General features: G+C 53.4%; 1 protein-coding gene across 1 annotated transcript; it reads right to left on the reverse strand.

The window, feature by feature from the left end:
- Positions 1-379: 379 nt before the first annotated feature.
- Positions 380-14,789, reverse strand: TFR2 (transferrin receptor 2). Its single transcript, XM_054995234.1, has 19 exons — positions 14,711-14,789; positions 11,715-11,771; positions 11,373-11,610; positions 10,303-10,489; positions 9,450-9,590; positions 9,264-9,375; positions 8,857-8,979; positions 8,146-8,262; positions 7,905-8,044; positions 7,521-7,693; positions 7,061-7,180; positions 6,685-6,767; positions 6,353-6,416; positions 4,969-5,036; positions 4,502-4,578; positions 4,129-4,213; positions 3,023-3,250; positions 1,725-1,865; positions 380-1,351 (listed from the first exon to the last, which is right to left on the reverse strand). Exons 2-19 carry the CDS (start codon positions 11,745-11,747, stop codon positions 1,109-1,111), a joined length of 2,373 nt encoding a protein of 790 aa, XP_054851209.1. The 5' UTR covers positions 11,748-11,771; positions 14,711-14,789; the 3' UTR covers positions 380-1,108.
- Positions 14,790-15,385: the final 596 nt, after the last annotated feature.

The raw sequence follows: 15,385 nt of genomic DNA on the forward strand, positions 1-15,385 counted from the left end.
ACTATTTGTCTAACTCTTGAAATCCCTTGGAGGGAGGGAAGGGGATGTGCTAATGGAAAATGGGTTGGATCCAGCTAGCTTATTCACTCAGAGCTAAGCTACAAGAGACAAACTACACGAGGAGGAGCACGTGAAAGGAGTCGCAATGTTAGCTGGGAAATGGAGTTTTAAAAGAGACCGGAAGGCTTTCTCTCTACAGAGCCAGGGACTGCTCAGAGGGTTTGTTTATTTCCTCTTTGCCTCTTAGAAGGGGAGGTGAAACTGACAGAGCTTTGGGAGGCAAAGAGGAAATTTCAGACCTAGAAGAAAATGTATCTTGCATATTTATACCAAGAGGCATCAGCTGGTGGGGGTGAGGGTGGAAGTAATGACACCGCTGTAACATGAAATAATTTATAGTGATCTCTGCCACTGATAAATTAACAAGTTTTCAGTTATCATTAATGAGGTAGGTGGGCTTTTCATCTTATCACATAGCAATAAACATTTCTAGTGAGCCCTGTCACCGACAAATCATTAAGAGGCAGAGTTGGGATTTAACAGTAGGACTATTAACATGTCAAAAAAGGAGGAGAACAATTAGGACAACAGCAAAACAAAAGGTAAGCACAGGATTTTGCCCTATTACATAGCAATAAATCAATCCAATTTATAGCAGACACTGCAGCTGATAAATTAGGGGAGAGGAAATTCACAAAGGGGGGAATTAAAAAGGAAAACTACAACCGCAGCTTCTTATCCTATTGCATAGCAATACATGAACAATTTATAGTGACCCCTGCCACTGATAAATTAAAAATGGGAAGGGAAGGACAATAAGGAGGGGGTAGGGATCAGCGCTGAAATGAGCGGTGAGGGTCTGGAAGAAGTAGCGTGCTGGAATTTGCTTGCTGAGATTAAAATGCACCCCTTTCCCAAATGGAACTGTTCTGCAACAGTACCAGTTATGACTGCTATCGGAGTCTAGGAAATTCAGTTGGGATAACCCAGGGAGCAAAATACTGGCTATTTTGAAATTCCAAATTGCAAGTTTAAATTTTGAAAATGGGTCAAAAATTTCATTTCGGCTCTGACAGGGATTGGTATCCCAGTCTGCGTGTGGCTGGTATCAGAAGTTGATTTCAATGTCCCAGACATCCCCGCTTAGGGCATTGGCAGCCCCCTGCAGTGTCCAAGTGACAAGGGCCAGCTGCCGGCGGAAGAGGACTTCGTCGAAATTCTCCGGTGCCTCTCGCAAAAGCCTGAGATGCTCCAGCAGAGCCCCCATTGTATGGGGGCCCCTACCGTGCAGGATATGCCGAAATGGGGTTTCCGTGACTGCCACGTACTGAGAGAGGAAGTAGAACTCCACCTGGGGCAAAGAACAGGTGCCGTGAGCAGAAACGGAGTCTCAGGCCTGACATCCGGGCAGGCTTCCAAAGGAGAGGCAGCCAACCCGTATCTGTGCAAGGGGGGAATGCACACCCGCCAAAAAGACTGCTCCCTTTTATTCCAGAAGTATTCATCTGGAATAACTGCCATTCTCTTATTCTGCGTTTGTAATCCATGCCGTGGATTCCAATATTAACCCTGCATTTGAAAGTGGAGACTACAAATTCCTTTTGGCCAGTGTTGAATCACCCTCAAGGGTAAAAAAGGGCAGCCACAGCACAGTGCCACCCAAAGAGGGAGGTGTCAGCACTGTACTGATAATCCCCCCGCTCTCCCATCCTTTTATGCCTCACCCGCATAATGCGGACGTTGTACATGCGCAACAGCCTCTCATTGTGTTCCTCGGAGCTGTAGATGTCCTTGCGCAGTTTCTCAGCTGCCCGTGCATAATCACCTCGGGCTGAGTAAATCCACTGCAGGGTCAGCCCACGGCTCTGGATATGGGGAGAAGAAAGTCCACAGTTCTAAGGGAGGGCCCAAAGAATCCAGTATAGTGTGTTCGGGGGTGGGAGTAGAGGGCATCTTAGCATGTTTACACATACTCTTAACAGAAAAAGGGAGCGGACGTGGACTGGTTAAAAAGCATATGTGTCAGCAGCCATTGGAAAGAGTCCAGTAGCACCTTTAAGACTAACCAACTTTACTGTAGCATAAACTTTCAAGAATCACAGTTCTCTTCGTCAGATGACGCATCTGACGAAGAGAACTGTGATTCTCGAAAGCTTATGCTACTGTGAAGTTGGTTAGTCTTAAAGGTGCTACTGGACTCTTTTCTATTTTGCTACTACAGACTAGCACAGCTAACTCCTCAGCAGCAATTGGCTATGAGAGCTGAAGAGAACCTCCATGTTCAGAGGTAGTATACCTTTCTACGTGGGCTGCTCAGACATAAACAAGGGAGAAGAGGTGTTGTCTTTTGTATCTTGCTTGTGGACTTCCTGGGAAGAAGCTGATCAGCCACTGAGGGAACCAGGGTGCTAGACAGAACTCCGGCCTGAATGTGGGGATGTGCGTGTGCACGTGCGCTCCTGAAGCTCCCAGGACCACAGCTAGGGGGCACTGCAGTATTAGAAGGTCCCTTCAAGAACCTGGTGCCATCTGGTGGAAGGAGCTGGGAATACACACAGGCACTACTGCAATTTAGGGGAACAAAAACTGGACACTGCCCTGCTGTTGAGAATTGAACTCGCAATATTGCCCAGATGTGTTGGCACAGGTATTTGGGCCCATTAAAACCCCACCAGTTGATGGAGGGAGGACAGGGAGACCCACTGATGTGGGGAGGAGGGCAAGAATTTCAGCTGGAAAGATCACAGATTTCTCCTGGTCCTCCTCTTGTGTTCCTTGCGTACTTTTAGACCCGGACAGGAGTTCACGAAGAGACCATTTGGAAATGCCCTTCCTGAGCCTGGCTGAATTCACCACCCACCTTTCCCCCTAAGCATCTCATTGGTGCCTTTGTGAGGTTCACTGATGCGGATGTACGTACAAAATAATAAAGAGGGATCCCTCGTCTAAGGAGAGCACTCTAGACCCCCCCGCCCGCCCTTCCCTCTGGCAGATCTCCCCGCAGCAGGTCCCATCTCCTGACCTTCAGCTGTGCCGTGTATTCGTTGAAGCGGGAAACCTGCTGTAAGAGGACGTCTCCGTAGCATCCGTAATCGAGGGGCAGGAGGTGGTCATGGGTCAGCTTGATCAGCAGGTGACCCACCACCTCAGCCACGGTTTTGGCTACGGCAGGGAGGCGCCCATGGAGAGCACGGTTGAGGTTATCATACGTGTCGGCCATGGTGTTCAGGAACGGGTAGGGACGGGACTCCTGCATACAAAGAACCCGACAGAGGTTATGGGATAGCGGTGATACCATGGGAAAGTTTAAAACAGGTGCCATGTTGTGTCATTTTGTGCATTTGTCTTGGGACAAAAGAGTGCAGTAGCACCTTTAAGACTAACCAACTTTATTGTAGCATGAGCTTTCAAGAGCCACAGATGTATTGTCAGATACATCTGACAAAGAGAGCTGTGGTTCTCAAAAGCTATTTTGCTTTTGCTAACACGGCTAACTCCTCTGGATCTATGTCTTGGGACAGAGAGCCAGAGCTATGCGGCCAGGGAAGCCACACACATTCCCTGGCTTATTTATCGGGCTGGCTGTGGCTATTTGCTGGGAGAGGCTGGCTGCGCATGAAGAGTTACCCAGCAATGAAAAGAGCTTGTTTCTTTAACTGCAGTTTGCCTTTAATGCTGGGCAGGAGCTCATGGCAGGGGCCATTAGGGGAGGCTCTTCTGCCTGCATGTGAAATCTGAGCCAGGCAGGGCCGTTGCTTCCTCCCGTGTTACTGCTCATTAGCTTGGAGCCAGCTGCGATGCCTGTGCCCCCCCCCCCTTGCAGGTGAGCTGAGCTTTTGCATCCGTGTCCCACATATTGTACCTCAAATGGAGAACTGGCCCAGGCAGTAGGAAACGTGGCTCCTTCCATCCCCTCCTCCCTCTCTTGGAAATGCAGAGAAACCAGAAAAGTCCGTACTTTTACAAGAGGGAAGCAAATGCTGGCCATGGTTTTTGCCAGTTTTCTGAGGGAGAAATGTGGGTTCCGTGTCCCTGGGGCTGGAATCGGCCTCCCCCATTCCTAGCACTAAAATCCTATTTTCTCCCTGGGTAAACACAAAGAGGACAAGGGGGAAGGGGAGAACTCACCTCTGCAAAGGCGAATTCCACGGCAGGGACCCCTCCAAAGGCGGTGAAGGCAAAAGCGCTGCTGTCCATGGGAAGAGGACGGATTCTGATGCAGGGGAGGTTCAGAAAGTCTTGTCAAAGGGAGAAAGGGAGGCGGGACGTGGCATAGGGCAGGATTGTCCCTCGTTCAAATAGTGTTTGGCTCTGGCTGGTGAGGGGGAGCACTCTGCACATGCCCAGGGCACTCTTTCCTTTAGCATTACTGCAGCGTTCCCGGTTCTAGCCCAAATATTGAAATGGGCTCTGGAGTTCAGACAAAGGAAAAGTAGATGGACAAGGGTCGCGGGAGGGGCAGGAACCTGAGAAAGGGCCAAAGGTGCTCGAGTGTTCTTACATTTCGCTCTGCCACTGCCGTCCATGTTCCACCACCTGGTCAAAGATGCTTTGCCCACTGCGGTTTGGACCATCTACCTGGAGAAAAGAGGGAGGGAGGTGGAGGGCAAGGAACGGCTCCTCCACACAAACTGACCTTTGCCCAGAAGCCAGGGTCTAAGGCCTTGGGCCTCTCGCCCCAGGAATTTACAGCCTCTTGCAGGGCTGCCTGAATCCCAGCAGCAACATGCGGCCCGACCCTGCCACCTCTGTTCCGAGAACTGACAGTCACACCTCCCCCCCCCCCGCCCAGCCCCGCCCAGCCGCCCTGTCCACCTGGGCTCCCAGCTCCTTTGCCTGCTTCAAACTCACTGCACCTCGCCTCTCCCCTGCACCTGTGTGTGCCTTCAGTCTGACCCCCCCACACACACACACACTGACCTACTGGCTCTCACCCCAGCTCCAGAAACCCAGGGGTCTGAGGCTCACCTGTTTGATGATGCTTTCAATGAGGCTGATCAGAGCAGGACTGGTCTTGGCAAAGAATTTGTCATCTCCTGGAATGGAACACAGGGTAGCATTTGTGTCTAGGTCCTAATTCTCGTTTCTGCCCCAGTTCCCTCTTTCGGTGTTCCTCTTTTTACCCCTGCTGTCTTCTTGTCACCCATTTCCAGCTATGCAATCTTTGTGTGTGTGTGTGTGTGTGTATGGGGCGGGGGGGGGAGGTTCTACTCTAACAACCGGGACGTGTCATAAGAAACAGCTCAAAGAGATGCCTTTGGAAGGGACAGGGAGAGTGGAGTAGGCTGTCTCACCTGTCTGCTGATGGAGATAAGCTCCTACTGGGTATATTGTCGAAGGCTTTCACGGCCGGAGAACAATGGTTGTTGTGGATTTTCCGGGCTGTATAGCCAAGACCACGGCTATACAGCCTGGAAAATCCACAACAACCATCCTACTGGGTAGTTCAACGTTGCTAAAGATTGTCACGTTGCTTATTTGTGCTTTAATTCACAAAGCTTTCATCTATGTGTTCAGCTCTGTGCTAGATTTCCAATGTGCAGCGATCATACCCTATTCTGTCTGTTTTCACTGAATGTCCCAACTGTTGATCATATTATATTTTGCCAGTTATTAAATGTCCTGTTTATTAATTATATCGCTTTCACTTGCAGTATGTAATCTGCCTTGGATTTCAATGAGGAAGGTGGACTATAAAAAAATAAGTAAATAGACATCCTAGCCTTTTTGGTCTCCCCGCCTACCCGTCTGTCTGCTACGTAATAACAAAAGAGGGGGGGAGTGAGGTTGTAAGGAAATCCACATCTCTTTATTCCTTTCCTATTCCTCCTCACTCAATGGTTTCTTCCGGATCTGCATCAAAATGTCAGTTCAGCCTGCTGAATGCATGCACTTCAGAGAGCGGAGGGGCGGGGGGGGGGGGGGACTGGCAGGCAGGGTCAGTCTGCCTCCAGGCAGGCAGCATACTACACAGAGCCCCTCCCCCCCTGCATCTGGCAAGCTAAAGGCGCAGGAGAGCCTTTGGGGGAACCCCTTTGGGCCCCCTGCAGGCGGAGACTTCTCTAAGGTTGCTGGCTCCAGGTCGGGAAATTTCTGGAGATTTGGCGGGTGGAACCTGGAGAGGGCAGTGTTTGGTGAGGGGGGGGGGGGAACCTCAGCAGGATATAATATCATAGAGGCTGTCCTCCCAAACAGCCGATTTTTCCAGGGGAACTGATGTCTATGGCCTGGAGATTTTAATTCCAGGAGATCTCCAGCCTGGAGGCTGGCCTTCCTAGACTCCTCCCAGGCTGCCCCCCTCCCCCACCCAGCCCCATGCTCTGTGCAAAGAGCTTCTGGGACCCCCACTCACCTAGGACTGCGCCGTCCACACTGATGTAGGCTGCTGCTTTCAGATGCAACATGGTGAGGTACCCCTGCAAAAGGGGTGGGGGTGAGGTTTAAGGGCAGGTGAGTCAGACCCACAAGAGGAAGGAGCCACTGAGAATCTTGGCCACAGGACTGTCCTGTGGCTCAGAACCCCTTCTTCCCCTTGCCCTAGTCTCCTAGCACCTCTGCCCTTCAGAAGCGCCAGGTGACCCGAGGCTCACTTCCTTTCCCCATATTCAGTCCAGAGACTATCGGAGGCATCTGTGTTTTGGGCAAAGCAAGGGCTCTCTCTGTTCCACGGAGGGTCCAGCTCACCTCCAGCCATTCTGTGGAGCCCACGCTGCCAAAATCTCCAGCATCCCAACTCACAAAGAGCACGCTTCTTCGCAGCTGGAATCCTGGTGTGCGGGAGGGGAGAAACTTTGATGGGGGCAGAAGCCAAGAGGCTTGCCATGTTCAAAGCACAGCACTCGGACTCCTCGGTTATCTCCTCTCCCTGCCCCCCCCATCTAGTAGGCTCTCCTTCCACAAACGGCGGATATCCTTCCATTCACTTGCTTCCAACCCTTTGAGGCAGGCCCCTTTTTTGACAGCCACAGTGATGATCCCACAGGAAGGCAAACCGCGGGCCTGAAATGTTCCCCCCTCCCACCAATCAGTGGAATGTGCGAGCCCCCCTGCCCCGGCTTACCATTCCGTACCATGGCAGCAAAGGTACGTGCCAGTTCCAACAGAATGGCCGTGCCCACCCCAGAACGGGCAGCTCCCGGTCCGAGGGAGTCTCGTTGAGCCCCCACAATGAGGTAATGATCTTCAGACAGAGAAAGTAAGAAGAAATAAGTTGAAGGTAAGTAGCACTTTTAAGACTAACCCACTTTACTGTAGCATAAGCTTTCGAGAATCACAGTTCTCTTCGTCAGATGCATACAGACTAACACGGCTAACTCCTCTGGTTGAAGGTAAGAAGGATCCTCAGTAGACGAGGGGGAAGGAAGAACCTCCAGCAGCAGAGGGCAAGCTACCTCCTTCTCACATCCCCCCTCACACATCACAGGGTCATCTCAATGCCTCTGGCTTCTCAGACTGGCCCCCACCCCCAGCTCCTACAAATCCCTACCCCAATAACCTTACAGACCTCCAGGCCCTTTTACCTGGTTCAAATCTACCCTCGATGCACCCAAAGATGTTGCTGATCATGACCGACTGCTTAACGTTCTGGACTCCCAGCTGCAAGAGGAAGCCAGGCTCCCCCGGGCCAAGGACGTACGGCACGTCAGGAAGACGCCCCTTCCAGTCGCGGGGGGCAGCAGGACCAGTCAGCTGTCTGCCGGGAGGGAAGGAGAGGGCTTGGCGGGGCAGCCTCAACGAAAAGGAGACTTCTGCTTCCTGACCGCCCCCCCCCCCAGCTTGCTCCGTTCCATGGGACCGCCCATCTTCTTCTAGAGACCCTGGATGCCTGGTCACCAGGGTCCTTCGTGGCCTAGCCCATTCCCCACCCACCCCCAGCCTCCAACAAGCCCCTCAATCTAACTCACCTGAGCAGCCGTGCAGCTATGTTAGCACTGATGGGGTGAGCTGGGATTTTGGGTAGCCCTGAGGACTGTACTGGGGGGAACTGGGTGTGGTTGAAGGAAGGGAAACCAGGACTGTAGGGATCTCCAGCTCCCATGTGGACCTACAAGTGTGGGCAGAGAATGGGGAGCTGAGCAAGAGACTCTGGCAAGCCCCACCTCGGAATCCTGCGGGTACCCCGGGGGCGAGAGCAGCGTCACTCACGTGTCCATAGATGCTTGTATTTGGGGACAGCCCCAGTTTGCGAGGGTCTTGGGGGATATCAAAGGGGTCTGGATAAATGAGAACTCCCGCGGCATGGAAGGCCTCCGCACTGGCCACCTGGGACAAAGAGAACTCAGGAGTTCAGGAACTGGGGCGGGGGGGGGGGGCGCAAGGCTCAACGACAAAATGGTTTGCACGCAAAAGATCCCATACCCCAGTTAAAGGATCAGGCGATGTGAAGGCCTTTACCAAGGAGAATTGCCACCAGACTGAGTAGATAATACTGTACTTGACGGACTGCTTCTCTGACTCTGTACAATGCAGCTTCACGGGTGCAGCCTAGCCCTCATTTTTTCTAACCTACTCCTAAGTCCTCATATTGTTATTTTCTTCCCCTTTAAGGCTACCATCTTTTTTGACAGGCATATTAATATTCTGGCTCACCATTCTTGAGCACTTTCAGTTCTCCTCCTGGTGGCCAGAGGCAGAACTGCAATCCGTTCTACTCCTCATTCCTCATGCATTCTCCAACCACGTTACATTCCTCACTCTTCCTAAAGGAAGCCTGGCTTTCAGTTTATCACAACCGCCCCTAAAACCGAGAAGACACTTTATCTTTAATTCTGTGATGTTCTGGCTCCCTGCCCTCCCCGCTGCGCTAATTAGCCTATTCCCCGCCACAGAAGGCAGTCTCCCGGAATCCGGGCTCACCTTCTCAGCATAGCTGATTTTCCCAACCCGGACAAGGACCAGCTGACCCCGGGGGTTAACACCATGTTGCCTCAGAACTGTGAAGTCCTCTCGGCGCCCATAGTTGGCAAAGACCAGGCCACCCTGCAGAGACAGGGAGGAAAGGGAGACAGAGAAAAGCAGTACTTCAGAAACAGAAAAGACCAACTCTCTCCAGAAGCTACGGAGGCAGCGGGAATGCAGGCGACAGGAAACAGTGGGTGCAACCGGTCTCCTCAGCCCACGCTTTTCCTGAAGTTTGTCTTCTCGTTTTCTTCCCCTTTAAAGTCAGCCATCTTTTTTGACGGGCATGTTCATATTCTTGTGCGCCCTCCGGCTCCCACCTAGTGGCCAGAGGCAGAATTACCAGCCTCTTGCATAGACGTTACCGTGATGATGTCGGAGGCACTGTAGGGACAGTAGACCTCAGGGTTCTCCAGAGGCAATTTCTCCAGCACGTCCCCGTTGGCATTCACGCGGTGTAGGAAGTTAGGCTGTTGACTGTAAGGAGGAAGGGGTCAGAAGAGAGAGCTGTACCCAGAAACAAACCCTCCACATCTGCACGCGCCACTGACCGGCTTGGGTTCTGGAGCCCCACGTAGTGGCTATCAGTCCAGCTGTGGTCCAGTCCGTAAGAGGCAAAGGAGTTGAGTACATGGCTGGAAAGAACATCCAGGCGGGCTGAGCCAGGAGGGTGGGGGGCCTCGCTGATCCTTCTGTGAAGGACGAAGAAAGGGTGCGGCATCAGCAACAAGAACACGAAGGCACAAACACGCCTCCAACATGAACCCACCAGTGACAAAACGTATCTGTGGGGGGGGGGAGTCCTATTGGGTGGGATGAGAACCGGCAGTTCTGGCACGAACCCCGTGGACCCCGTTCTTGTCAAGAGGCTCCTGCTGACCCCTCCCCTCAGGATTTCAGGCCCCTTTGCAGGAGATAAGGAGGGCCTTGCCGCATGGAGCGGAGTGGCGGGCCTGCCTCTTGTGGCATGAGAGCAGAGCGAAGACCCTCAGAGCTGACCCTCGGTCGGCTCCCATCCATTTCAGTGGGAGTTCGTGCTGGAGGAGAGCTTCCCCTTGGATCCAGTAGCACCTTTAAGACTGACCCACTTTATTGTAGCATAAGCTTTCGAGAACCACAGCTCTCTTCATCAGTAAGATGCATCTGACAAAAAGAGCTGTGGTTCTCAGAAGCTCATGCTACAATAAAGTGGGTTAGTCTTAAAGGTGCTACTGGACTCTTTACTATTTTGCAACTACAGATTGACACAGCGAACTCCTCTGGATTTGTCCCCTAGGATTGTGTCCCACATTAATTTGTGGGCTCCCGACCCCTCCTCCGGGCCCCGCATGTGTTTTGGAGAACCCTCAAGTCCTGCCTTCTTGCCACACTCACTTCTTTGCAGAAATGGCACGGGAGACTCACCGGATAGATGCTTCAATCGTCTCTTCATTGAGGTGCTTCTGGAACATCTCCCGCAAGTCAGCCCAGTACAGGGGGGCTCCTCCAGGGTCGTCTTCCATTCCGTACGGACGTTCCTCACTCACCACAGTCAAGAAGTCCCCGCATACCCCACAGGATCCCCGGGAGGAGATATACCCCAGGAGGAAGGCTGGGAAGACCAAAAAGTGGGTGACGGATAGTCCAATAGAGCGCCCCAGGAGCCAGTATCATGAGGCCAAGGGTGAGTAGGAAACCAGGTGGCTGTGCCAGTTTGGGCCAGCGAGTGGCCATCAGAACTGCACTGTGGAACCAGAAGCCGGGCCCCGCACGCTTGCGTCTTGTCCGGCCAGTCCAGAAGTTCTGATGTTCCAGACCTTATTCCCTGGAGAGGGCTCTCTGTGTGTAGGTGCACTGCTGAGAGCTCCTGAGAGCGGCATATGCTTTTGTAGGGGAGGTTAAAGGACTGGCGCCAAGGCCAGGGGAATCGAGAAGTGGCCAGTTTGTGGCAGGGGCGAGGCAGTGCTGCCTGGTGGCTGGACACGAGCAGCTGTCAAGGTGTTGGATGGATGCCAAAAGGAGGGGAAAGCAACAGGGGAGGACTTTTGAGGCGTCAGTTATTGGGAGCTGGGAAGTCGACACAGGGTGGCGTTTGGCGGCCAGAGAGGTGGAAATAGCAAACGAAATGCTCACAGGATCAGGGGTCAAGGACTGGAATGTGTGGCTTTGTAGCCAGGAGGGAGGGCTGCCTGCAAAGTGGGAAGGGGGTTGCGGGGTTTGGCCTCCCGGGCAGGCTCAGCAAAAAAGTCTCCATGGAGGAGGGAAGGATTTGTGCCAAGAGGAAGAGTCCAAGCGCTTGGAGCCCATGAGGAAGGGGCAGGCTTGCGGCTGAGGAAGAGCCCCTGGTGGCACCTAGCAGGAGGAAAGTGTTTCTGGAGTCAGTGGAGAGGCCACTTAGCAGTGGGAGCGAAGGCCTGTGGCTAGTGGAAGTGTTCTTGGACACGCACGTGGCTGTGCGTGGCTTGGGTGGATGCATTTCAGAACAGGTGACTTACCCACGATGAAGATCAGGAGGCCCACGAGCACCATGTACGCACCCGCCTTCCACCGATCCTGCCAGGGACAACAGACTGGCCGTTCAAGCTTCTCACGGACTCTGGCAGCCACGTTCCCCTCGGGCTCCTCCTGGACGTCCACGACCTTCGCCTGCAGCCCCTCCAGACGGCACTCTCCATCCCCCTCCGGCACGTTGCGGTAGATAGTATAGGACCGCCTGGCAGGCTTCTTGCTGTTCTGGGGGGGGGGGGGTCAGAGCAAAGGTGACAGAGTCGGGGGTCAGGTCTGGGGGGGTGACCCAGGTCCCCAGGGAGTTGCCAGTCTTTTAACTCCTGCCTTACCACGCTCTGCAACAGGGATCTCCACAACGCCATGGCACCACAAGGGCAATTTCTGTCCTGCAGAGAAACACACACACAACAAGAGTGGCAAGAAACGGACAAATCCCCCCTCCCCCTTCTTATCAGGAGGACATCCCCCCTCCCTCCCCCATAGGTGGAGCGGCTGCTTCGTTTGTGCGACTTTGGGGTCCAGATTATCAGCAGCTTGCACAGGGCGCTGTTATCACGCAATGCAGGCAGCTGCCTTCCCCTGAGCACAGCAAGCTGGTGGCCTAACGCCCCCCCTCCCTCCCCCCCGCCTGTACGCACCAAACACTGGCGGGAGGGGCCCACAAGGGCCTTTCCACCCTAGGCAGGATCTGCGGCTGTTTTGCAATCTGGGAGCACCTGGCTAGCACCACCCCAAAACCTCCATGGTGGGCGGGTACTGTGCCAGCTCTGGGTGTGATGGAGCTGCCTTGCAAGGCCACTTGGGTTATGGGCGCCACCATTTTCCCAGCAGAGGCACCTGTGCCTTCAACGCTTGCAGGAAAAGTCCACCCAGCGATGTCAAAAATGGCCTCAGATGAATTTCTGCCTGTCTTGCAGGATTGCTTGGTGAGAGCTGACTTCTCCTGTGCAATGGCTACACCTGGTGCAGATCAGGGCCTGGGCTCAGGGCACATCACGTGAATGCCCTTTCAGGGAGGGGGAAGATTCCTGGGTGAGAGCTGATTGACAGGAGGTGCCCTTGAACCTCAGCAAAGGTGACCCACCTAAATGAGGGGCAGCTCAGGAAGAGGCAGAGAAACCTGGCTGAGAGCGCAGGGTCCTCTTGGGAGCTCCGGCGAGGGGGCAGGGGATATGCCACCCAACTGGAGCCCCCTCCTTGCCTCCACCCGTTCCTTTCTGGTATAACTGTCAATCAAGCCAAGATTAAAAAGCTGCCCCACAGGTAGGGTGGCCATCTCCAGTTTGGGAAATTCCTGGAGATTTCGGCGGGGGGGGGGGGTAGAACTCTATGGCATTATACTCTGCTGAGGTCCCACCCCTCCCCAAACCCCACTCTCTCCGAGTGGGGTTTGGGGAGGGGTGGGACCTCAGCAGAGTATAATGCCATAGAGCCCATCCTCCAAAGCCACCGTTTTCTCCAGGTGAACTGATTTCTGTGCCCTGGAGATCAGTTGTAATTCCAGGAGCTCTTCAGCCTCCACCTGGAGGTTGCAATAGAGAACAATAATCGTGACAACCTAACAAAATAAACACGTATAACAATTGCAAAAATATCCTTATTGTTATTGCATAGTTCAATTTGCCATCCAATATACAGCAATACACACAGTCTTCATATACAGACCTATGCCATAAAGTGCTTGCGCAAACCAATGGTGATGCTACCTATAAACAGTTGACGGGCAAACCGGTTCATTCGGGGGGTCTGTTAGATGGGACAAATTCCAACCTGCATGTACTTGGACCTAGACTTGAAGTTGGATCCTATGAACTTTTTGAGTGATGCTAAGGAATACTTAACAGACTTTAAAAGTATCAACTGTTTATAGGTAGCGTCACCATAGCTTTGCGCAAGCACTTCATGTATAGGTCTGTATATGAAAACGGTGTGCATTGACATATATTGAACGGCAAATTGAACTATGCAATAACAATAAGAATATTTTTGCAATTGTTATAAGTATTCATTTCGTTAGGTTGTCACGATCATTGTTCTCTATTGCTACCTCTTCTCATGATTCTCTGCAATTGGGTACCACCTGGAAGTTGGCAACCCTACCTACAGGTACGCTCCAGGCAGCTCTGCCCCAGAATGTCTTATTGCTTGGAAAGGGGGAGCAGGCAACAAGAATGCAGCGGGGCTCGCTTGCATGAATCATCTGCGAAGAATGTGCACACTTGGAGAGCTCCTGCTATCCTCCTGCAATGCATTCTGGTCCAGGCTGCGTGGGCTCATCTGGGTCCCCTGGCAGTGCTGTTCCACGCGGCCCCCTCATCTCCATAGACTCAGAGCCAGTGTGGCTTAGTGGCTAGCAGGTAGGCCCAGTTCACACCCTCTCTCTCTCTCTCTCTCTCTCTCTCTCTCCCTCTCTCTCTCTCTCCCTCTCGGCATCACCAACCTCACAGGGTTATCACAAGGAATTAAAGGGAGCGAGGGAAACCCACGCAAGGAGGGAAGGACCCCTGCTCTGCCCTCCGCCCATTTCTATTCCTCTCTAAATGGCCCACTGGTGTCCAACCGGTGACAGTGCTTCTGAGCATGTGTGAAGTGCCTTTGAAGGAAGGATGGGCTCCAAATGAAATGCTCACAGCACATAAAAACACGTCCAAGCCCCTTGCCCCACCCGCCTTCCAGTCCAGCGATCCCTTCCCGCACCTGGGACTTCTGCCTTCGGCCTAGGAAATGTCTCTGTTTCCAAGAAGGACCCCCAGACTCTAGAGGATTAGATACTCCCCCATTAACTATTAACCCTTGCACCTGGTCTGCTTGCTGAGAAAATGAAGAAAGCATTCCTGCGCCCCGTTCTGCCTCCCCCTTCCCATCCAAGGAACCCAGGAGTCCTGTCTTTCAGGCATCTGACAAACCAGGAATCTTGACCTTTGCCCAGTTGGCTTCCAACCAGGGGTTTGGGATTGCAGACCTCCCTGATTCCACCCCCTTCCCAAAGAACGCAGGAGTCCTGGCACCCAGAAACGCCACCCCCCTTCCTCAGAGGATGAGAAGCCCACCAGAGGAAGTAACTCTTTCTTTGGGGGCTGTCCCACCATCTCCCAAACATTCCTGGGGCTTGGAGGGGGGTCTTTCCGGCACCCGCTTGCTCTCCTGTCCCCCTTTGATTGTGAGCCTGTGGCCCAACTTATAACCTCCAGTTGCACTGAGACTTCTGAACAGGGGTGGTTTAGGGGAGTGGAGGCCCCCTGCGGGGCAACTCCCCATTCCCCAACTGAGCCGGGGCCTCCCTCTCAGGGCCACAGACTCCCCCCCCCCAAACACACACACTCACTGGCTCTTGAGGAGTCCGGTCTCTGCAGAGGCGGCTTGGGGGAGGCTGGATGCGGCTGCACTGCTCCCTCCCTCGGGGCTCGGGGCTGCTCCCTCCCTCCCTCGCCAGCCCAGCCCTGCCAACATCCTGGGTCATTCACCCCTGTGCTGCCTCCGCCTCTGCCCAGCAATGGGGCAGGATCAGGGAGGGGGGCAGAAGGAAGACTCAGACCCACCTCCCCATGGGAAAGAATCCTGCTCTGCCCTCCACCCTTTTCTATTCTTCTCTAAATGGCCCCACTGTTGTCCAACCAGTGACAGTGCTTCTGAGCATGTGCCAAGTGCTTTTCCCCCAGACACTGCACATGTGCCCCAGGCCTTTTCAAATTAATGTAGGGGGGATGGAGTCAAATGTTTGCCTTTCTCAGCCGCACATTTCAGGACAGACAGACGAAAGCACTTCCTCACACAAGACAGAGTTCTTACGGAACTCACTGCCACAAGAAGCGGCCATGATAACAAATTACGTGATTTGGGGCCAAACTAGAGGGGGGGGGGTTTAACCAGCTGAGTCTGGGTTCTCCGCAACAGCTGTGGGGAACGGCTGTTAAACAAAGAGGCCAGGCCAAATAGGCTCAGAACACCACCAAGGGGAGAGGAAGGGCTCCTACCCGCCAAGCCACCACTTCTGGCAGCC

This window comes from Eublepharis macularius, chromosome 12, assembly GCF_028583425.1.
Source record: "Eublepharis macularius isolate TG4126 chromosome 12, MPM_Emac_v1.0, whole genome shotgun sequence".
NCBI lineage: Eukaryota > Metazoa > Chordata > Lepidosauria > Squamata > Eublepharidae > Eublepharis > Eublepharis macularius.

Bases quoted from the DNA above. Each gene is read 5' to 3' on its own strand.
- TFR2 (XM_054995234.1), bottom strand. From the start codon at position 11,747: ATGGCGTTGTGGAGATCCCTGTTGCAGAGCGTG. The intron at 11,611-11,714 runs GTAAGGCAGGAG...CCCCCCCCCCAG, and splicing joins GATCCCTGTTGCAGAGCGTG to AACAGCAAGAAGCCTGCCAG. The intron at 7,694-7,904 runs GTGAGTTAGATT...CCCTCCCGGCAG, and splicing joins ATAGCTGCACGGCTGCTCAG to ACAGCTGACTGGTCCTGCTG.